General features: G+C 35.3%; 7 protein-coding genes and 1 non-coding gene across 9 annotated transcripts in view; 6 read left to right on the top strand and 2 right to left on the bottom strand.

The window, feature by feature from the left end:
- LOC105971871 (uncharacterized) overlaps positions 1–22,813 on the top strand; it is a 52,739-nt gene that overhangs the window by 11,638 nt on the left and 18,288 nt on the right. The gene's annotated exons all lie outside the window — the stretch shown is intronic.
- Positions 514–3,744, bottom strand: LOC105971865 (SPFH/Band 7/PHB domain-containing membrane-associated protein family). Its single transcript, XM_012996780.2, has 5 exons — positions 3,293–3,744; positions 2,601–2,721; positions 2,412–2,503; positions 1,669–1,765; positions 514–1,124 (listed from the first exon to the last, which is right to left on the bottom strand). The coding sequence occupies exons 1-5, from the start codon at positions 3,485–3,487 to the stop codon at positions 751–753; spliced, it is 879 nt and encodes a 292-aa protein (XP_012852234.2). The 5' UTR covers positions 3,488–3,744; the 3' UTR covers positions 514–750.
- On the top strand, positions 6,022–7,047 carry LOC105971729 (hypothetical protein). Its single transcript, XM_012996598.2, has 2 exons — positions 6,022–6,176; positions 6,308–7,047. Exons 1-2 carry the CDS (start codon positions 6,120–6,122, stop codon positions 6,899–6,901), a joined length of 651 nt encoding a protein of 216 aa, XP_012852052.2. The 5' UTR covers positions 6,022–6,119; the 3' UTR covers positions 6,902–7,047.
- LOC105971715 (hypothetical protein) lies at positions 9,235–10,269 on the top strand. Its single transcript, XM_012996583.2, has 2 exons — positions 9,235–9,403; positions 9,518–10,269. Exons 1-2 carry the CDS (start codon positions 9,344–9,346, stop codon positions 10,109–10,111), a joined length of 654 nt encoding a protein of 217 aa, XP_012852037.2. The 5' UTR covers positions 9,235–9,343; the 3' UTR covers positions 10,112–10,269.
- LOC148769878 (small nucleolar RNA U3) lies at positions 10,376–10,584 on the top strand. Its single transcript, XR_016031948.1, has one exon. It is a non-coding gene; the product is annotated as a small nucleolar RNA U3 (small nucleolar RNA).
- Positions 11,178–14,596, bottom strand: LOC105971822 (Leucine-rich repeat protein kinase family protein). The gene is made up of 4 exons (XM_012996725.2): positions 13,781–14,596; positions 13,184–13,444; positions 12,199–13,077; positions 11,178–11,928 (listed from the first exon to the last, which is right to left on the bottom strand). Exons 1-4 carry the CDS (start codon positions 14,199–14,201, stop codon positions 11,459–11,461), a joined length of 2,031 nt encoding a protein of 676 aa, XP_012852179.2. The 5' UTR covers positions 14,202–14,596; the 3' UTR covers positions 11,178–11,458.
- Positions 16,367–18,605, top strand: LOC105971869 (putative calcium-binding protein CML13). The gene is made up of 2 exons (XM_012996789.2): positions 16,367–16,947; positions 18,349–18,605. The coding sequence occupies exon 1, from the start codon at positions 16,500–16,502 to the stop codon at positions 16,941–16,943; it is 444 nt and encodes a 147-aa protein (XP_012852243.1). The 5' UTR covers positions 16,367–16,499; the 3' UTR covers positions 16,944–16,947; positions 18,349–18,605.
- On the top strand, positions 20,692–22,540 carry LOC105971693 (small ribosomal subunit protein uS15). The gene is made up of 5 exons (XM_012996560.2): positions 20,692–20,878; positions 20,977–21,049; positions 21,150–21,288; positions 21,380–21,566; positions 22,239–22,540. The coding sequence occupies exons 1-5, from the start codon at positions 20,856–20,858 to the stop codon at positions 22,270–22,272; spliced, it is 456 nt and encodes a 151-aa protein (XP_012852014.1). The 5' UTR covers positions 20,692–20,855; the 3' UTR covers positions 22,273–22,540.

A 22,813-nucleotide genomic window follows, 5' to 3' on the forward strand; every position in this document is an offset into this window, starting at 1 on the left:
AAAACCCATGTCGGGTTAGCTCGGATGTCAAACTACTTACTTTTATTGAAGAAAAAAATATGCTCAAACTTTGTTCATAATATTAACTAAAGGAGTTTCAAAAGAACATTTAACAAATGATCTCGAATTGAATAATTTGGTTTAAATTGTCAGGCACCCGAAAAATCAACATGATCGTAGCACTCCAGATTCCCAATATGTAAATTCATAACTTTTCTCAAGACTTTTGCTAATCCTAAGTTCTCTAGTAAGATGAAGAAAAAAATAGTTCAAGTAAATCCAAATGACAGAAATACCCCTTCATTTCTCTAATGAACCATAAATCGAAGGAACCATGCTTCGTTTTTGGGGCCCGACCCAACTCAGAATTGGAATTGGGCAGACTCAATCATCCATATTTGTATCAATCATACGTACAAAAACATATATTGTGGCCATTTCATGAATAAAGAGAAAAAACATACAATGATTCTTGACCCAATCAAGTATTACATACCACATGGTCCTGCATCATTTAATGTAACCACCAAATAACGTCGTATATTTCATTAAAACTGTAAATCACCTATGTAAAACTGAAAAATATTAACCATCATCTCACATATTAAGCATTGAAGATTCAATAAGAGCTCGAATATTACTACCAACTTAAAAATCCTTGAAAGTCATTGCCGCTCTTTAAAGTCTATACAGAAAGAACACCGAAAGTGGAAGACATTCACACAAAAAATAAAAAAACGAGTTTTTCGATTATTCGATGAGGTTAACATGTGCGCTGGAAGCTTCCATCATTCCATTACGTATCTGCTCGCCAATATCTCGAACATGACCAGGGCCATGTGGTATGAAAACTGTAGTGTTCTTGGAGCTATTTCCAAGGTCTTTGATTGTGTCGAAATATTGGGTGATCATAATAAGGTCCATAACTTCCTTTGCAGAGGTGCCCTCGACTTTATGGGAGAAGTTCAAGATATTCTCTCGAAGCCCGTCTGTAATAGCCTGCCTCTGTCTGGCAACACCAACTCCACCAAGATACTTGGCTTCTGCCTCTGCTTCTGCTTTCTTAACCATGAAAATCTTCTCTGCTTCACCTTTGTATACACTTGCCAGCTGCATCCTTTGAGCTGTCGTATGAACACAAATTTGCACCATTAGCAGTGGGGCATGTGGCGAAATAAACTATATAAACCGAAAGAACAAAAACGGAGAAGTGGATTCCAATTGAATCAGAAGACTAAGTTCAAGTGAGATGCATGAATTTGACAAAATCCTTAAGAGGGTCAAATAACAGAATCAGATTGCAGCAACTACACCTACACATAAGATGTCACAAGTTCGGTCATTTGAAAATCATCTTCTTTTTTTCAGTCATATATATTATCTAAGAAATAACTATCCCACGAAGAAGAACTTCACTTGTCCAGCGAGCGAGTCATTAACCAGATTTATTTCCATTATTTTATCCAACATATATATAGAAGGTGATGAGGTAATAATCCAGCAGCCTCAAATTTCATCTTCTGAAAATTGTGACTAGTTCTAAGCAGCAGGGCGATTGGTTAAATGAGAGCATTAAAATTCTAAGCAGCACATTCAACACCACTTGAGCATTCTGCTAATCTGCCCTGAAAACCAAGCAAATGAAAGCGAAACTGCTGAGATGCTAACCTGCATTTATCTCATTCATTGCTTTTCGCACGGAAGGATCGGGAATGATGTCAACCATTAATATGTGCTCTATGTTGTATCCATAAGCTCCCATGACCTGAAAAATGAAATCAACTTAAAACGGACGCTTTGAACAACATATATTTCCATATAACTTTTCAGTTCAAAGATGAGAAGGGACAAGATTCTCTGTCAGGATACAATAAACTATGTAAATGATGGTTATAAATTGCATTTCGACATTACAAGACCAAGTTAGATATCTTTCTGAAACATGTTGTAAAGTTTATCTTGTAACGACTAACGAACACAATGACCTTGAAACAATGATCTCTTTTGATTACTTCCATACAGATATTTTTATTTTTTTCTTTTTGCTGTACCTCTTTTTTTCCCTGCTCCAAGTTACTTGGCTAACTGATACTACGTAAGCTACTATTAGTATCAGAAAGACGCACGCACAATTTTTCTTACAATTCCTGATAAACCTTCAGATTATATCAGTATTATATACTATAAACAGCTATAATTTCTCAGGTAATTTCCAAATACACAATGCAGAGCCATCGCGTGGAGTAAAAAATCTCACCAACTGCTATAACTCCAGGTCAATGGATGCAGATAAGATTGGTACTTTTTTTTTCACCTCACTGAGTAAACACACTAACTCCTAACATTTTCCAGATATGAAGATACTCGATAACACTAGATTATCAATGTAAAAATGGAAATTATATGATTACCTTCTCAAGTTCCTCCAACACAGCTTGAGCTACATCACTCTTTTGTTCGAACAACGCATCCAAATTCATTTTAGGAACATGAGCTCGGACAACTGGTAATACAAGTATATATGCAGCATCAGACAACCGGTATAACACGAGTATAAGAAATATAATGAAAGCCATATGCTAGGAACATTTGCAAATTACCATCAAATACGTAAGACTGAATCTGCTCCTGAGGATTTTGCAGTTCATAAAAAGCATCATCAGCATTTTCCTTGACGACTCTATACTGGATCGAACAATGCAGCTGAACAAAGACATTGTCCTGTTGCACTAAAGATGTATTAGTATTTGGTGTTATAAAAACAGGACGACTAATGAATTTGTAGATTTCATCTACATAACCCCATAAAAGGATGCCGGACTACTGAATTCATTCTATAGATTTATAGTATTTGGTGTGTTCAGAACAAGCAGACTACTAAGAGTTACTGAATCCATTCATTCAAATGTCATCTAACGCCATTAAAATTCAGCTTCACTGAATCAAAATGCGAGTGTATCAGCCTGATAACTAACAGCTAACGTGTTTCACTCGTCGAATAGGGTTTTATGGTCAGACTGTGACTCCTGAAGGCTAATCTATTTTTGAAATCAATCGATTCTAGAATTTGCCTCAATAAAATCATACGTGACTTTTTCTCTCCCTGGAAATTCGATTTACCACTAACCAGAATTCAACAATCCATACGAAACTCAAGACGTTAATATCAAATAATAATGAGATCAATGTCAAGGGAAAACGAAATCATCCAATTGTCAAATTCAATACTCTCGAAATCGCGCGCGCGCGCGCACACGGACGCGCGCGAATAGATAAGAGGCTAAGAAAGGACCTTAGTTTTAGTCTCGATTTTGACGTCGAGAGAGTTGATCCTGGTGGAGAGGAATCCGGCGAGGCATTCTCCGGCGAGGGGGTTGAAGAAGTGGAGCCCCGGCTGAGCGAGGCGGTCAAACCGCCCCCATCTCTCGACCACTCCGACGCTGGCTTGGTCCACGCACGAGCACATCACGCAGTAAGCGTTTCCCATGGCGCAGACAATTTCTAGGTTTCTCTCTCTGCAAAATTTCAGTCGATCAAAATCGAAATCAATTTGTTAGGTCCGTACGATTTATGATGAAGAAGAAGAAGAAGAAGGCGGTGGGGTCTGGGGTGCACACGGTTTCGACGTGGCTATGTGAGGAGCGCGTTATTTGACGTCAAATTTCCTTCTTGATAAATTCTAATTTAGATATTTTATTGTGTTCATAATCATATCTTCAAATTTTAATTAATTGCCTTCTATGTAGGGGTTATGTAGGGGTGCAAGTTGGAACGGATTTTCCAATTTCCGCCAGTTTCGATCCGAAAAGTTCTGATTTTGGAATATTTTTTTTCATTCAGACGTCCGAAATTCCGATTTCTGAAATTTTCCGATTTTTTTGGATTGGAATTGGGAATTATATAAAATAAATTTGGAATTTCCGATTCGATTTAATTCCGAAATTAATTCCGAAAAATTCCAATTTTTTTCCGAAAAATACACCTATAAATAGTATATATTATATAATACTTATTTTTCAAAAAATACACCTATAAGTTTCGTTTTAGGATTTTGACATAATGAATTGTTGTTAGAAGTTTTATTGGATATTATGCTGTTTTTATTTTTATTTATTTTTTTGAACTGAAATTTAGTAGTTATTAGTTTTACTTTTATTAACGTGGATGCTCTTATTTTCGAAAAATTATGAACATTTTAGAAAATTTCGGCTAAGTTTTGAAATTTTAAAGCTTATGTGATTTCCGATTTTTTCCGAAATTCCGAAATTTCCGGGCCTTTTGGAATTGGAATGAATTTTTAGATTCCGAAGATTTTGGAATTTGGAATTGATTTTGTACTTCCGACTTTTTTTTTGAAATTTTCTAAAAAGGCTAATTCCGATTCGATCCATCCGACTTTCACCCCTACTTCTATGTTACAAAATAAAATAAAATAAAAATAAAATATTTTGTAAGAAAATAAAAGGAATATCATCTATTTTGAAATAAAAATTATTTGGAAACATTAATATTTATATAAGGTAAGTTCGGACTGATCTAGTTTCTATTGGGCCTGGAATTTCTATTCTAATTTCTAGTGACGGCCCAAATTCTGCATTCAAATTTCGGGCCTAAATACACATCTCACGAACCATATGCTGATTAATTTGACCCACATAATAATAGTTAAAAAAAATATTAATATTTCTGATATATATTACAAAATCCACCTGAACTTATGCTAAATAAAGAAAAACACGTCGACCTATCTGTGATAACCAAAACCCCCTATGATTAACTATTGATCGAATTTTTTAATAGAAAATGTATACAACTTATTATACCTTTGTTAAATAGGTGAGAATTCAGAAATAAAAGAAAATATCTGAAATTGTGTGAAGTCTATTCTCAAGAATAAAAAAATATCCGTGAAAAGTCACACTGTAGAGATTACTGTAAGACGAAAACAAACCTTAGGGGATTTTTTTGATAATTACCAATAAGTTGGGGTGTTTTTTGTTATTTAGCTTAAGTTCAGGAGTTCGTAATTTTCCCGATATATAAAAATGTAGAAAAGAAAATTGCAAACAAATTATGACTTGTTAAGGCTCACATTAACCCAATTATACAATGCTGCACCAGGTGAAATACATCGAGTAAATCTCTAGATTCGTACACACACAAAGGCACACACACACATTGGTGCGTGTAGATCAACATCCAGTGTAACATTCACCGGGTGTATCATAGAAAAAATCGACGAACCGAACCCTTTAAAGAAGGATACATGAACCATCAGTAAATTCTTTATCCAGGCACTTCAACCCATGCTGCCATGTTTCCCACAGTATATTTATTTTACCTCAATATGTTACACCATAACTTGTCCATTCTACAGGTTTCTCACCCAGAGACAAATTTTCCAATAAATTAAATTCAAGAAAATAAAAAATAATAAATAAATAAATTAAATATAATTTTCAAAAAAAAACATGATTGGGACCAGACAGCAAGATAGGAAAATAATCAATTCTTACATGGGGTAGCTCTGTTATCACCTCCAGTCACAAACCAAATCTTTGCTTCCTAAAATATCATGCTCTTCTTAATTAGGACATTTTTTAAATCATTACACTATCCTTAAACTACTATTTAAAACTAATGATGTACATTGATTACGTACTTACGCGTACTCGAAACGTGACGATCTTTGCCTCGATATTTTGATCAACTACCGTATCGTATATTTGAAATATATTTAGGCATGATCGTATCAAAAGTATATATCCGATCTTTTTTTATATACATATGTGTTGCTGAAAACAATAATGTTCGTATATGCAATAATCTTGTTAAGTTTGGTATTTGAATATTCCGTAGACGTTCGTCGCAATTATAATAATGATCGTATGAATTAATTGATCGTCTAGAAAGTAATAGCAGTAGATAATTCCAAATTTTCCTTCTAAGTGTGTTACATTAAAGTTATTGCAGTGAATAGAACTTTGGGGAGGTGGCATAATGTATTTGTCCTTTTCCATCGTCTTGTTCACTATTTATTGCAACGCATACGAAACGAATTTCGAATTATTCTCTTCGATAATATCGAAAGCTTTTAATTCTATAGACGAACAAACAAAATGTCTGCCTGGTCTGCAGAAAATGCCACTAATGCTTATCTTAGATCAATCAAAATGGTTAGCATACGAAAATAGAGAATTCGGTTTTTTTATGTAATTTCATTAGTGATTTTTTTTCGAGAGTTATGTACGTATATATATATTGATTTTTTTTTTTTGTATTTGTTTGTTTTTTTTTTTTTTTGCAGGGGAAGAGAGTAAAAGAACCAGATACATCAGAGTTCATTTCGGCTCTCGTAGCTGGCACAAACGCTCGTTTAACGGTGCTAGTATGCGCCGGAGCAGCAGACAGCACCGCAGCGCTAGCACTAGTGGTTGCAGCCCACCAAACCGGCGGTGAAGTCATATGCATCCTTCGTGGGGTCCACGAGCTCCGTTCGTCGAAGGAAGCCCTTGGAGAGTGTGGTGTGGATATTATTAAGTTTGTTATCGGAGACGCTGAAATTTTGCTGGGAAGTGAATATTATAGAGAAGCTGATTGTGTGGTGGTCGATTGTACGATCGATAACTTTGAAGGGATATTCGCAACGGCAAAAGGTGTTGGGAAAAAATCGATGGTTTTGGGGTATAATGCATTTTGTATTATGGGGAATTCGAGATTTGACGGGCATTTGCTTCCTATCGGACAAGGTTTGCTTGTGAGTAGAGTTGATGAAAGTGATGGGAAAAATCGGGATTTTTCGGGTTCGGGTAAGAAGAGCCGGTGGGTCGTGAAAGTGGATAAATTTACGGGCGAAGAGCATTTTTTTCGGGTTAAAAGTTCTCGAGGAAAAGGCGTTTGAAGATTGGATTAAATTAATTTTGTTATAATATAGAATTATTGTGGAGATTATTGAATCTTAATTGTAAATAGTGGAAGATCAATTTATATTTTGTAATGTATGATTGTGAAGTATTGATTAAATTAATAAAAGTTTTGCTATTTCAATCTATAAGTGTTGCAAAATTGTGTTTAAGATATGATCAGTATTTAAGTTAATTTTATTTAATTTTCTGCAGCACAAATATGTTTAACATATATAACAGTACACTGTATGTATATCACTAATTTGTACTTAATTGAGAATAAGATAAATGAGTGTCATTAGTTATTATTACACATATTGACTGCTAGGAGGACTTATTTATATATATAGATTATTGGATTTTATTTAAATATTAGCTTCAACCAGACGGAATTTATCGATGCAGACGACCGGTGAATCGTATGTTATGGGACGAACATAAAATTAACTAACAGTGAACAATGTACATATATCTTAGCTCCAAAAAAATTTACAAAATACCAGTTCTCTATTATATTTTTTTCTTCTCATTTTTATATTCCGAACAAATGCAAGATACTTTTTTACATCATTAAATTTTGAACTTACAAAAAGTCTGAAAGTAATTCATTTGTGCATCGACCTTTACGTGACTTGTCGTTTTACTATTTATTTATTTTAGCCTGGAATTTGTCGATTCGATGAACTAGTTGCTGAATGAAAACAAATTCAATTTTCTTGAAATCGAAAGAAGCATAACCGAAATATCCCACATCGAAAAAAAAGTTAAAAAGTTTTTTTTGGTCCACAAGCCACAAATATGGCTTAAAGCAAATGGAAACAAGTAGGCCTTTCTCTTGCAATAATGTTTACTGTTACATCATATCATGAAAGCTGAGTTAATGAACCACCTTTCCTCTTATCTGGTCCAGATCCACATGCGATTCCACAGACCGGAAACACACTGATTTGATCGCACATTCGCTCTACCGGCAAGAAATGCATACGCATACATACATGCATGTATGTATACATATACATACATACATGCCCATGCGTTCAAAGTATACGACAAGAAGACGACGGAGACAAATATGTGCATGCCCATGCAATATTAATGAGTAGTCGTTCGATTCAGAGTATGTGGCAAGTGGACGACGGGGACAAATCTCGTTACACGAATTTCTTTTGCCTCCACTTTCGGCTACAATGATTTATCAACTCGTTTGCAATTTCCTTGATCAGTCTTTTTATCTTCACTCATTCAACTCATTTGTCTCTGCCATTTTAGTTACATTGCACACTTTCTTGATGTATTCATTCCCTTCTGATCAAAAAATCGAGCTCTTCGTGTTCGGAAGAAGAATTAGACAACAGACAAAGAGACAGATAAATTTATGCATGTTTTATTTTATTATTTTATGTTTTTTCGACAAGGAAACAACTTGATCTGATCTAGATCTGTGTTAGCCTTTCCGAAGGCAACCGGGAAACCGCGATCCCTTCTGTTTCTTCAGAGCCTGCTGCTGGTTAAATAATAAATTATTCAATTATTACAATCTATATTAATTAGTAAATAAAATATCTTTTGGCATATATATTATATAAGCAACCATTTGTAATTTATTTATAAATTTTCCCCGATCATTCGGAATATCTTCTATACGACACGCTGGATGCGCGAAAAAAACACTTGGAAGCAACTGGACAGGTTCATATTAGGACATAGTTTTGCAGGCATAATAATTTAATTAAATGCAAAAATAATTCGATTAAGTTGACCCTTAAGAATCTTAATTTAATTATAAGATCCAAATTATATTACAAAATTTCAAACTGTCCCTCTGAGATAGAACATTACAGCTAAGTAAGGATAATGCTGCTGCATTATATTATCTCTTCCAACGTGTGTCAGATTAAGATAATTAATTACTTCATTGTTAATTAATTAACCGAACATTTAATTAGTGATATATAATTATCGCTGCAACGTAATTTCTGCGAAGCTTACACCGTCCTTTCGTTGTACGATTAACACGTTAATGTTACTTAATGCTAAATATAACACACATAAGTACTATTCATCTGTCAACTCTTAACATTTTCACCTATGATCAGTAAATTACCACAATATATACATAAATGTATATATATATTTTTTTTAGAAATTCTAGTAGGTACACATTATTACAGAACTGAATTTAATTTAATGTCCTATTTTTTTATTATGTTAATTGTTTAAATTATTGTAGCATGGACAGTTGGATAGGCAGAGTCCCCACATGGAAAAACAGAAGGTCCCAAATCTTGATTCCCTCTCTCTCTATATATATACACACCAACTTCCAAGAGTTAGGCAAATCACACATTCACAAATCACAAATAATACTTACTTTCAAGATTTGATACAATTCGAAAACGAGCGAAAAAAGAAAAAGGAAAATCCGAAGATAATTTAAAATGGCTTGCAATTGGTCTGCAGAAAACGCCACCAACGCTTATCTCAAAACCATGAGAATGGTAAGCAAATCTCGAAGAACACTCGAATTTTTTTTTAATAATTTTTTTTTTAATTTCTGACGAAAATTTCGAAAATATTTTTACTCACTACATTTTATTGACTTTCTCTTGTAGGGAAAGAGCGGTAAAGAGCCAAACGGAGCCGAGTTCGTATCGGCACTAGCGGCAGGTAACAACGTCCAGCTCACGGTAGTGGCTTGCGGTGGAGCACCGGATTCCACCGCACTAGCATTAGCGGCGGCCGCCCAACAAACCGGCGGACGCATCATTTGCATTCTCCGAGGCGCGTACGACGAAATGCACTACCTAAGCCAAAACTCAGCCAACATCGAATTCGTCTTCGGAGAAGCGAAAGATCTCTTACTGAGCATCTACAAAGAATCGGACTTCGTAGCAATCGACTGCAACCTCGAGAACCACGAGGAAATCATAAGCGCGTTATTGCAAGAGAGAGAATCCAGGCGCCATGATAAGGACACCATTGTGCTGGGATACAATGCATTCTGCAAAGAATCTTGGAGGAATATTCCTTTCGGGACGGAACTTCTGCCGATCGGAGAAGGATTACTGCTAACGAGAATAGCAGCAGTTGTAGTGCCTAGGAAGAAGAGTAAGAGTAGTAACTGGATTGTGAAGGTAGATAAATGTACTGGTGAAGAACATGTTTTCAGGGTTAGATCCTCTGTGGGCAGGACCATCAGAGCTTAATTAATTAAACAAAAAAAAACAATTATGTTTATGATTTTGAATTTTGATCTTTGTTTAGAGTGTTTAGAGTTAGATGCAGGAGATGAGATTTGTTAGGGTTATAAGACAAATTAAGTGTAAATAGCTTTGTTTTTGAATCAGCAATTGAATTTGGTTTTTTTGGGTGATGTGTTGAATGAATTGTGAATGTTAATTAATATCCCACATCGGAAGATTATGTAAAGTATGAAGTGGATTTATAGTTGAGAGTGACAAGTATTGGGCACGACCTTACTTGAACAGGATCTTTTCTATAGGCTCGTACCTCTGTATCCTTGATTTCTAAGGAGACAGGAAATTAAGTCTGGTTGATGAACCGGGTCTGCTTGGCCAGAGCGTGATTAACGGCTCCCTTGGCTCAGCCGCGGCGCAGTAGAGGATCGTTCCTTGTCAGCTTAGCTGGCTGGGGTGGTCAAGCAGATGTCTGACAGACTCTTATCTTTTTTGCTGCAATTTCCATCAGTATTAAATGATTTTTTTTATTAATAATTAGTTCATTCTAGTTAAATTTATTCTGAAAAAAATAATATAAAGCGATTTTTCTTAAATAAACATGTTTTTAGAAATTTTTCTCTGACCGACTCTTTATTTTTATTTTCTCCCACATGAATTGTTTTTTAATAATTAGGGTTGATTGTAGGTAAATTTATTCTCAAAATATTAATATAAAGAGAATTTTGTTAAATAAATATTTGTTTAGAAATTTTGCATATATATATAACGTGTTTTTCTATGTATATAACCATGTTTTACTATGTTTCAATTTCTTGTTGTTACACGTGTTTTTATTTATTGCATTTTGTCGAATTCTCTTTTGAATTTTCTTACATTTTTCTGCGAAATTTTAAACATGATTGAAAAATATTGTAAAAAATTTCATTACATACGAATTTGGAACAACATACTATAAACTAATGAAATTTCCAAAATTAATCAGAATGTATTTTTACATTCCAATTTTCTTGGAACCCATTTTTTAATTAAGAAAAAGCCATGTCCGATCATTCTATCCGATTTCCACCCCGAATGCCAAATCAATTAAAATCTAATAAATATCGAAATCATGTTACTACAGGCCAAATTTTAATTAAATACAAGAACAAAGTGAAGTAGAAAAACCATCAACAACATTAACAACAACAACCATTCCTAGGCTAAGTTGAACTAACTTACTACACTGCAACAAAATCAACAGGGTCAGTCCTCCACTAAAATGGACCTACAAAGTAGTTGTTACTTGTTACCAATCTACCTTGTTACTACAGCTAATGCAAATTCCGAAAACACATTCAAACATCGAAACATCAGTTAAATCCCGTTACTAAGCCCCTCCACAATCGTCTCCAAAAACGGCCTCTCGTCCGGACATTCACTTGTACACACCACCGCAACTTTCGAAAGCATCGCAGCTTCCAATTCATCGAAATTCCCGAATAAATTCCCATCAATAAAATCGAGGCTGCACATTTCACCAGAAGCTCTCATAGAACTCGAGTACGTTTTTCTTCCGGAGAGAATCTGAAAAACGAGCACCCCAAAAGCGTACACGTCGCTTTTCTCAGTAAATCGGCCGGTGGTTGTGTACTCTGGTGCGAGATACCCCATAGCAGCGCTTGCTTTGAGAGCCGAAAAGACGGTATCGTTTGTGAGAAGCTTGTGCAGGCAAGAATCGGATAGAACGGGGTTTGACTTTTGGTCAATGAGCACGTTTTTGGCGGAGATGTTTTGGTGAACTAGTGAGGGCTTGTTCGCCTTGCTGTCGTGCAAATACTTTATCCCTGCTCAAAGTAGACGAAAAAAATAAAAAATAAATCAATAATCTTTCGGCCTCGTTTGGTTCCAACAATAAGATTAGGTAAGATAAGATTAAATAATCTCACACTTTGCCAATTTTTCAAGATTGCTGGCCGGCCCGAAAAGTTATTTCGGGTTTTCGGTTTTGGGTTATTGTGGCTAATCTTACCAACCAAACGAGGCCTTAGTCTAAAGAACATAAAAAACAGCCTTAAAAAATTGCAATTTTGACTTCAAGAAAATAAAACACTCACCTTTAGCAATGCCGTTGATTATAGAAACCCTAGTGGACCATCCAAGAATCCGAGCGTCGCCCTTTTCGAGATCCAAATATCTCAACAAACTCCCGTTCGGAACAAAATCATACACAAGAAAACACTCACCACGCCCCTTCGAGCAACAAAAGCCTCTCAACATAACCAAATTCTCATGCCTCAAAGAAGTCAACATGTTCAACCCCTTCAAGAACTCGGATTCCTCGGATTTGCAGCTACTCTTCGTGATTCTCTTAACTGCAACAACCGATCCATCTCTCAAATTCCCTCTATAAGTCACCGAATAATTACTCTTCCCCAATATATTCTTGTCAGCAAAGTACTGAGTAGCTGTCTCCACTTCCTGCAGATTGAGCCGAAAATTCTTCACTACCTCGTGAGAAACAAAACCAAGAAAGCGGCGGTCATCGGAAAGCGGGTCCCACCCATTGGAGTACTCTAGGCTCACTAGTGGAGATCCGTTTTTTCTATTATAAGTCTCGTTATTCACGTGATTGTCTGTGCTCAAACGGCTCTCGGATGCATCGAATGCAGCACTACCGAGTTTTTGCTTGCGCCTTCTGTAAATTGAGAAGGTCAGAATAGCTGCGAAAGATACCATAACGGTAATTACAATTATGCCCACAGCAACCGAGGCTTGTGAGGTCTTGGATGACTTATTAGAGCAAGAACTCTGGCTGCAGTTGAGATTTAGGTCGGCTGTTTCCGGAATGTTCTTGGTCGTGGAGCCCATTGACCCACCCGAATAGGGTTCGGGTCGCTCCGAATTGGGCCCACAAGTTTGAAGGGAAGAAAAACCCGACCCACATAGTTCCGAGTTGTTTTCGTAGTGAAATCCGTCCACCAATCTCTTCAAAGCTTCAAGATTGATCATCATTCATCAAACAAATCTATTAGTACTGGTTTTAATTCAAGAAAAAGGCCAAAAAAAAAAGAAAAAAAATGTCTTATTTTATTACATTACCTAGAGGTACATTGCCAGAGAGAGTGTTGTTTCGAACATCGAGTACTTCGAGCAACGGGGCGTCGGCTAGTTTCGTTGGAATTGAACCGAAGAGGCGGTTGAAACTTAGGTCTAGCCTCATCAAGACTGGTAAATCACCAAGGCTAGCTGGGATTGCACCGGTTAATTGATTCGATTGTAGAGCTAACACGTTGAGCTTCGTTAGAGAAGCTAATTGTGTAGGAATACTCCCTGTGAGGTGGTTATAACATAGCTGCAAAACTGCATTCGGACAACATAGAACAAATGGGATATTCAAGATTAGATTTTTAAGCTCATATATTTGTATACATAGGTCTAATTTGAACTTACACAAAACAAAAGGTACTATTAATTAGTTCAAAGATCTAATCTTTCAAGACAAAACCCTAATGTAGGTTCAAATATATATATACAAGATAAGATCTTTACACTAAAGATTATTAGTTCAAAGGTGTAATCTTTTTCAAGACAAATTAAAACCCAAATTAATGCAGGTTCAAATTAAATTATACAACCCATTTGGAAAATATATATCAGAACAAAGAAAAGAGAGAAGTTTTCAGTTATTTCAGGCACCTTGCAAGTTTTGCATGTGTTCGAGCGCCGGCGGAATCTCGCCGGAGAGATTGTTCACATTCAGGTAGAGATCACTGAGCTCAGTCAAGTCTGCAATCTCTAGAGGTATTTCACCGTAAAGAGAGTTGTAGTGCAGGTACAAACCCGTCAGATGCTTCAGACCGCCGACCGCCGGCGACAGTTTTCCGGCGAGGCCTTTACCCTGCAAGGAAATGTTGGCGACCTGCCGTTTCTCGTTGCAGGCGACCCCCTCAAAGGTACCCCCACACGGGTCGCCCGAACCGACCCATGACCCGAGATGCAGGTTTTCCGGGTCAAGACTCGCTTTCAAGTCAAGTAAGGATGTCAGCTCCGAAGTGGGTTCGCCGGAGGCGAACGTGACGGAGAGAAAGAAAAGAAACAGAAACGGAGAGAAACCCATGTTCGGAAGATATTGTTGCTTCTTCTCCGTTTGAATTTTTTTGTCTTAATGGCTGTATTATTGTTTCTATGTTTTTTGGAAAATCTCAGTGATGAAGCGTGCAGGCAGAGAGATATAGAGAGAGAGAGAGAGAGAGAGAGAGAGAGAGAGATAATGGGAAGTAACTTCTCTCTCACACACAGATACACACAGTCACAGAGCTTCTTGTGTGTGTCTTGTTGTGCTTTTTATCGAATTTTGTCCGAAAGGAAGAAAGTCGAGACAAACAACATAGGAAAGCTCCATACTGTTCAAAAAGGAGAGGGGTGCGATGAGATTCGAACACGATGGAGGAATAAATTCAAGGGTTCTTGATTACTGGATGTTGATTCTGGACCGTTGATTTGCTTTTGATTTCTTCGAGGGCTTAGGTGAGGTGAGATGCAGAGTATAGCTTCTTAGCATTAGCCATTAGGTGTCTGTGAAAATAAGCATTAATTAAGATAATTAATTGAATATAGTTCAAAAAAGAAAAGGATAATTAAATGAATAAATATCATTATTCATTTAGTTTTTTCCCCCTTAAGGTGCATTGTTAATTATGTAATTAAATACGATATTTAAAACTAAAAAAATCAAATATATTAAAATAAATGGAAAAATACAAATTTCATCCCTCAAGTTTGCACCAATTTCATATTTGGTCCCGTTTTCACAAAAATTACATTTGGTCTGTCATGTTTTAAAAATTCAAACATTTTTAGTCATTTCCTTCAATTTTGGGTTAGTAATAACAAAATCAAGCATGTGCCTGGTGGACTAATGGTAAATTGACGGAAATGACTAAAAATGTTAAATTATTGAAACATGTGGGACCAAATATGAAATATGTGTAAACTTGAGGGGTGAAAAGGTAAGTTCCCTTAAAATAAACAACAGTAATAATTAGGCCATAGATTGTACAAATGTGAAAATATTGGATTCTTCTTGGGGCTTGTGGACCAGTGGTCAACTGACAGCAAGTATTCTGTTCCATATATTTTATGAAATTTTCACATGATGATTTTGTTTATTATTATTATTATTTTAATCTTTAGGCAAATGAATGCTAATAATTATTTTTTTGGAAGGCTACAGCATTAATCAAATAAAATAGTTTTTAATTATATATACTCAAATATTTAAGACATGTAGTAGAGTGGTGACCAAATATATCCAAAAGAAAACATAGAGCTCTACAATGTTGGACTTGGAAAACATAAAATAATTCAAATAGGGGCCATTTCTTAATATTCCCAATTCCACATAACAACCAGCCAACATATATACTGACATTTCTCATATAAAAAATCAACACAGTGGTAAATAAAATATAAAAAAGCACGAGGTTGATTCATTCAAGACAAACTCACTTTACTTTAACAGTAATAATTAATTACATTAATTTAAGATAAAGTAAAAATCCGTCTGCTTGCTCTCAAACTTTACTGACATTCCCAGACAATTTTTTTTTACCATGTATTAATTTTAACCTTTTTCACCATAACCAAAGATAAGAAGCACTTTATGTAAAATGATAGTTATTTTATTTTATATAATGGGGTCATTCATAAAACAAATATTTGCAAATGGAACCCCATTAGTTTTTCTCTACAGGGTCTAATCTGATTGGGTGGAAATCTAACTGGCTTTGATGAATTCTTGATAACTTTTTTGTGGTGCGTCTGAAAAAGCTACAAAGGCATCTATCTAATGAATCCACCTGTCTGGACTCCCAACCTTTTTTATGATACGTGATTTACCTTTTTTACCCTTTTTGTATCTCTCCTAAAGGTGGTCCATGGCTCACTAGATTCAGCCCCCACAACCGGGGGTGAGGGGTAGGGTGGTCTACAGGTTAATAACTATTTAAGTCCTTTTCAAATGCAACAATTTATTTATTTATTTTCAAAAGGACTTAAATGAAAAGTACGGATTTTACAGATATTAAAATGTGACAACTCATTTTCTTTTTCTTGTCCTAATTGGCCCATTTGCCTGCAAAAAAAACCCACACCCAAAGCACTATGAATTGGGCCTGTGAAAATAGATGCAGAAAAGGTTCTTTGGGCCCAAATATTTTATTAAATTGCTACAAAGTCCTCGGATGTTTTTTATTTACATCGAAGTCCCTCCATTTCAAAACAAAACTCTTGTTTGTTGCAAACATTCTCATCTCAGTCTCCAGATTCCAAAAAAAAGGGCACGAAAAAGGAAAATATAAAAATTAAAATCAGAATTGAAAGAAGGGGAAAAAAAGGAAGGTGAATTTGCAGGAAAATGGGGAAAGATCTGAGCGACGATCAGAAATCATCGATGAAGGAGGCGTTCACCTTGTTCGACACCGACGGCGACGGCAAGATTGCGCCGTCGGAGCTCGGAATCCTGATGCGGTCGCTCGGCGGAAACCCTACCCAGGCTCAGTTGAAGTCGATAATCTCCGAGGAGAAGCTGAACGCGCCGTTCGATTTCGCGAGATTCATTGACCTAATGTCCAAGCATTTGAAGCCGGAGCCGTTCGATCGCCAGCTCCGCGACGCGTTCAAGGTGCTCGACAAGGACGGCACTGGATACGTCGTCGTTTCGGATCTCAGGCACATCCTCACCAGCATCGGGGAGAAACTCGAGCCCGCTGAGTTCGACGAATGGATCCGGGAGGTCGATGTTGGATCCGATGGCAAGATCCGCTACGAGGATTTCATCGCCCGCATGGTCGCCAAGTGATTAGGTGATTTTCGTTGGCTTCTGAAATTTATATTTTCATTAATTCATCTGTTACTTGTGGTTTTCATATCTGTTACTTGTGGTTTTCATGACAATTTTCACTTTTACCTTGTTTTTTTTAACATCATTATTGAGATTTCTGTTTGTTATATGCAAAATGTATTTGGTTGTTATGATTAGGTAAATGATTAAATGTTTTAAATATTCTGTCAGAAGTAGTGTGTTTCATCATGATTCTGGATTTATGGGATTCCAGACAGTCACAAGCAAGAAGGATAAGTGGAAGCTATGAGCTTGATCATGAAGAAATAATTTCTTAGATAATCGAAACAACTCATTTCATATTTGAGGTAGAAAATCTAAGAACTGGGCAGATAGTAAGAAATTGCTTTCACTGTTTATATTCAGAAACATAGGTGGAAGGGTTAAATGAACTCATAAGATGCAATCCTGAACGTAAACCTAATTTGATCTAGGATTTAACACATCAAATTGACAAGATAGAACAAAAACTGTTATAGACTTGAAGCTAGTTTCCATCAATTTTCCATCCCGACACCCTAGGATATCATTTCAAAAAAAAAATCCGCTTCTGGTTGATTCTTATGGATCAGAATGAGCTGAAACTAGTCAGTAAAGATGTACCATAATCCCGTTCTTACGGAAGTGTTCTTAACGCTCTCCTTTATATCTAAAGAAGTAAACTATTTTGCTTAGTGTTCTTCTCAATGAAACTGGGAACCAGGATCACGACTATTTTCTTGTATGAAGTGTATGTTAGGTAGTAGTTGTTGCCCATGAAACCAGATTAAATTGCATGTTTTTAGTATTTTGTTGTCCGTTAACATACTTTGTTGTCCATTAACATACTTTGTTGTCCATTAACATACTTTGTTTTAGTAGCATTCTCACGTATGTTTGGAATTGTAATGTAGTGCAAATGGTAATACTCAATATGGAGCTACCTTTCTTTTATTTCTTAACCAATATGACTACTTTCCCCTGCCTAATGAAAAGGGTGATTATTAAGTATAGCGTATGGTTTTTACTGTGTAGTATTGTTTTCTTAAATTGGAAATGTATTTTCCGTAAAACCTAACTCTCGTTGGAGTTTGATATTGCCGACTGACACACTCGAATCATTTCCTTACGCCAACACTATCTAATTTATGTGTTTTGAGTGTGAAATTTTCTGAAGTTTGAACAACGATTCCCCTAATCACCATGCATCCTTAGCAATTGGTATTTGCATGAAGTACCATTTCTTATTCTAGTTTTCAATGCTCTTGGTTTTATCAAACCAGTACATGTTTATTATTTAGTGTACTTGTTCAATAGTATGCGTAACTTGTAAATTTGCTTTGTTCTGATGAAAGGGGTACCCTTCGTTTTATTTTTCTTGCAGGTGATATGCTGATTCTTGTTATGGGTTGCATTCGCTTGAAATGGGAGATTCTGTTTTCGTTTTTTTTAGAGTAGTCTTTTATTTGGGGTCTCGTTGTTAAGGTATTCGGGCTTCGAACATTTTGAACCCTTTATGTTTTGTACGATTCAGCGGGAGCACTTTGCTACGTACAATTTCTTCTAATCGTGTCAAACTCGTGTGTTATGTATAGGTGACGTTTGTCCAAGTCTTGATTGCAGTGATTCTTGTTCTTCTGATTGTTTGGTTATTGCATAATATGTTTTATTTGTGTTATTGAGCTGGAGGTTAAAAAAAACACAGTCGTATTCTAATGATGTTTGTAACATCCAGCTGAATGAATCAATCCAGGTTTCCTTTATTTTTGACTTGTTTCATAACCGCAATCAAATTAATTATAATTTCATCAACCACTATAATTATAATCAATCTTTTTTATTATATATTGTAGTTTTTTAAAGGTTAATATTTTTAACAAACATTAGAGTATTATTCAATCTATGTGATAATTTCTACTCACCAAACATTAAATAGTAAACAACACAAACATAATTCGACAATCACAAAATGAATATTTTAAATTTAAATTTTAGGGGTAATGGCAAATAGGCCCATGACAAGGGCACTTAATTAAAAGACGGACATCCAACTTTTTTGTCTTTCAAATAAATCCACCCCATTCAAACTTATTTGCAAATAAGGAAAATCCCTTTATATATACCAAAATTACCCCCAATTCATTGAAACCCAATTCAACTCCAATTTCATGATTTACACCCCAATTTAGCCCAATTTTATCAATTAACCAATTTTAACCCAAATTTCAATTTTTGACCCCAATTTTAACCCTAATTCTTATCAATTCCACCAATTATACTCTAACTTCTTAAATATTACACATTGACCCCGGATTTAAACAAATATATCACATTAACCCCCAAAACTTTTTTTTTTCAGAAAATAATTTTTTTTTTCCGGCCAGATTCCGGCGTTGACTTTTTTTTTTTTCGAATTTTTGTTTTCCTGAAATTTTTTTCCGGCGTTGACTTTTTTTTTTTTTATTTTATAATTTTGTTTTTTCTTAAAAAAAATATTTTAATTAATTTTACTGTCTTGGCTGCTAAATTACTGTCTCCGGCAGCTATTTAACTGTCGGAGACAGTAATTTAACTGTTAATTGACTGTTTTTTTTTTTTTTTCTTCAAAAATATTTTAATTAATATTACTGTATTCGTTGCTAAATTACTGTCTCCAGCAGTTATTTAACTGTCGGAGACAGTAATTTAAATGTTAATTGACTTTTTTTATTCTTAAATTTTTTTTAATTAATATTACTGTATTCGTTGCTAAATTATTGTCTCCAGTAGTTATTTAACTGTCGGAGACAGTAATTTAACTGTTAATTGACTTTTTTATTCTTAAAAAAAATATTTTTAATTAATATTACTGTATTCGTTGCTAAATTACTGTCTCCAGCAGTTATTTAACTGTCGGAGACAGTAATTTAACTGTTAATTGATTTTTTTATTCATAAAAAAAATATTTTTAATTAATATTACTGTATTCGTTGCTAAATTACTGTCTCCAGCAGTTATTTAACTATCGGAGACAGTAATTTAACTGTTAATTGACTTTTTTTTTTTTTTAATTTTTGTCCTTACAAAAAAAATTATTTTAATTAATATTACTGTCTTGGATGTTAAATTACTGTCTCCAACAGTAATTTAACTGTCTTAGACAATAATATTAATAATATTACTGTTCGAAAAATAATATTCATAATATTACTGTCCCAAACAGTAATATTACTGTATGAGATAGTAATTTAGTAGTCAAGACAGTAATATTAATTAAAATAATTTTTTTCTAAGAAAAAACAATTCAAAAAAAAAAAAAAAAAAAAAAAAAAAAAAGTCAACGCCGGAGACCGGCGGTCAACGGTGGTTGACCGGCCGGAAAAAAAAATTCAGGAAAAAAGAAAAATAAAAAAAAAAAAAAAAAAAAAGTCAACGCCGGAATCTGGCCGGAAAAAAAACATTTCAGAAAAAAAATTATTTTCTGAAAAAAAAAAAGTTTTGGGGGTTAATGTGATATATTTGTTTAAATCTGGGGTCAATGTGTAATATTAAGGAAGTTAGAGCATAATGGGTGGAATTGTTAAAAATTATATTATTGAGGGTATTTTAGACTAAAGACATGGGGATGGGCTTAATTGAGAGACTGTTTTTTTTGTGGACTAAAATGCATTTAAGTCCCATGTGATGGGCCTTTTTGCCATTTGCCCTAAATTTTATTTAGTTTTTACGGGTCAAGATGAGCCGACCCATTAACAATCTCATAACAGTTAGGCCCTAAAAGCTATTGGGCCGGGCCGACCCAATCCCCTTGGTAAGAATCTAGGGTTTGTGTCACTTCTTCTCAGAACCAACCGAACTCCCACAAGCAAAACACAGAGCAGCAGCAGCAGCAGCGCCACCTCCGCCGCAGTCATGGGTCGTATGCACAGCCGCGGGTAATTCATCTTCCTTTCCTTATTTCATTTATCCTCCGTTATTTTTTCATAAAATCGTTTTGTATTCATCGGATTAATTTTTCTGCATTTGACCTAAGTAAGGGTATTTCCGCATCAGCTCTGCCCTACAAGAGAACTCCCCCAAGCTGGTTGAAAATCTCATCTCAAGATGTAAGTAGTTTGTCTTCAAAATCGCAGATCTGCTGTATTTGTACATTTAGGCATGTACCAGATTAATTGATTTTATTTTTAAATTCGTTGAAAATAAAAGGTCGATGAGAACATCTGCAAGTTCGCAAAGAAGGGAATGACTCCGTCGCAGATCGGAGTTATTCTCCGTGATTCTCATGGTATTGCTCAGGTGAAGAGTGTCACCGGAAGCAAAATCCTTCGCATCCTCAAGGCTCACGGTATTATTTTTATTAATTTTGGTGTTTTTGTTGTAATTGAAGTTTTTTGTTATGTGATTGATTGTATTTGTTTCCGATTTATATGTAACAGGGCTTGCACCCGAGATTCCAGAGGATTTGTACCACTTGATTAAGAAAGCTGTTGCGATAAGGAAGCATTTGGAGAGGAACAGGAAGGACAAGGATTCGAAGTTCCGGTTGATTTTGGTTGAGAGCAGGATTCACCGCCTTGCTCGTTACTACAAGAAGACCAAGAAGCTACCACCAGTCTGGAAGTAGTAAGTCTCTTTCTATTTGTGATCGTTTTAATTCGACATTTGTTCGATTAAAAACTTGTGCTTATTGTGTTACATTGGAGAGAGTCGTAGATATATGGTGCCTGTTCCGTAATTTAGTTGGCTGGCTTTCTATAGTCAAGCATCATGATTTTTGTGAAAACCTTTTTGGCTAATTAATTCGTTTACGGTTTATCCAACTTGACACAGTCAAGGATATAAGAGAAATGAATCTTTTACGAAAACCGAGTACTGAAAATGTGGTTTGTTCATACGCACATTTGAAAAGAATTGGGTACCGGTTACTCAAGGGTGATAAAAATGGAAGAAGCAATTTAATTTATTATGTTATGTTCGAAAATGGTATTTTATGTTTCGTAAGAAGCCTAAATATTTATTTAAGTGCAATGACCTTTGTGAGGTATATTTTATTGCTCCAATTCTAAATTCGGCCATGTTTATTATGATTTGGCATGCTATGTTTCGTTTCTCTGACAAACATTGGAAAGTTTCAAGCCCCGCCCACCCCACAGAGTTGTGTTTTAACTTTTAAGCGCATTAAGCTGTACAATGTGCACAAGTTTATTAATGTCAAACATTGTCAAAATTCATTTTTATGTTCTTGGATTTCTCTATCTCGACCAGTACTAATTTTGTAATTTCTTTTTCGTGCAGCGAGTCAACTACTGCTAGCACTCTCGTGGCATAAGCTAGTGAATTGCCTAGAGGAGTTTTGGCTGAGCAGCGGAGATAGACTCCATGATCAACTTAAGGGCAAATTACTGAATTTTGGCAAGATTATATTTATTTTAGAATTTTGTTATTTGAGTTGACGTCTTTTTTACTTCATAAGATATTGATGGCAATTTCCGAGATCCCAATTCGCTCTTGCGATTTTCTTTATAATGTTTTAGCTGCTGTTAGACTGGTTGATCCTGAAATTTGTTATCAAGCTTTTTCATTAAGGTTTTGGTTAACTTTGATTGCTATTGATGTGGACTCTCAGTCCTCCTATCTCTCGTAAAACTGGTCGGATTCAAAAAATAATTTGCTTAATGTTTCTGAAAAACGGTAATAGGTAGGGATTGTTGATGCTACATTTTCGGTAGCTCCTATTTTTTTCTTTACAAGTATTTTATTTTAGTCATGTACGAAAATACGTAAAATTGATCAATGCTTTGAGGGGTGTTTTGGTGAATAAGATTAATATTTATCCATAGAAGCCAAAAATATGAATATAATCTCAAAGT

This window comes from Erythranthe guttata, chromosome 6 (genome assembly GCF_056151865.1).
Source record: "Erythranthe guttata isolate IM_541 chromosome 6, IM_541, whole genome shotgun sequence".
Classification (NCBI taxonomy): Eukaryota; Viridiplantae; Streptophyta; class Magnoliopsida; order Lamiales; family Phrymaceae; genus Erythranthe; species Erythranthe guttata.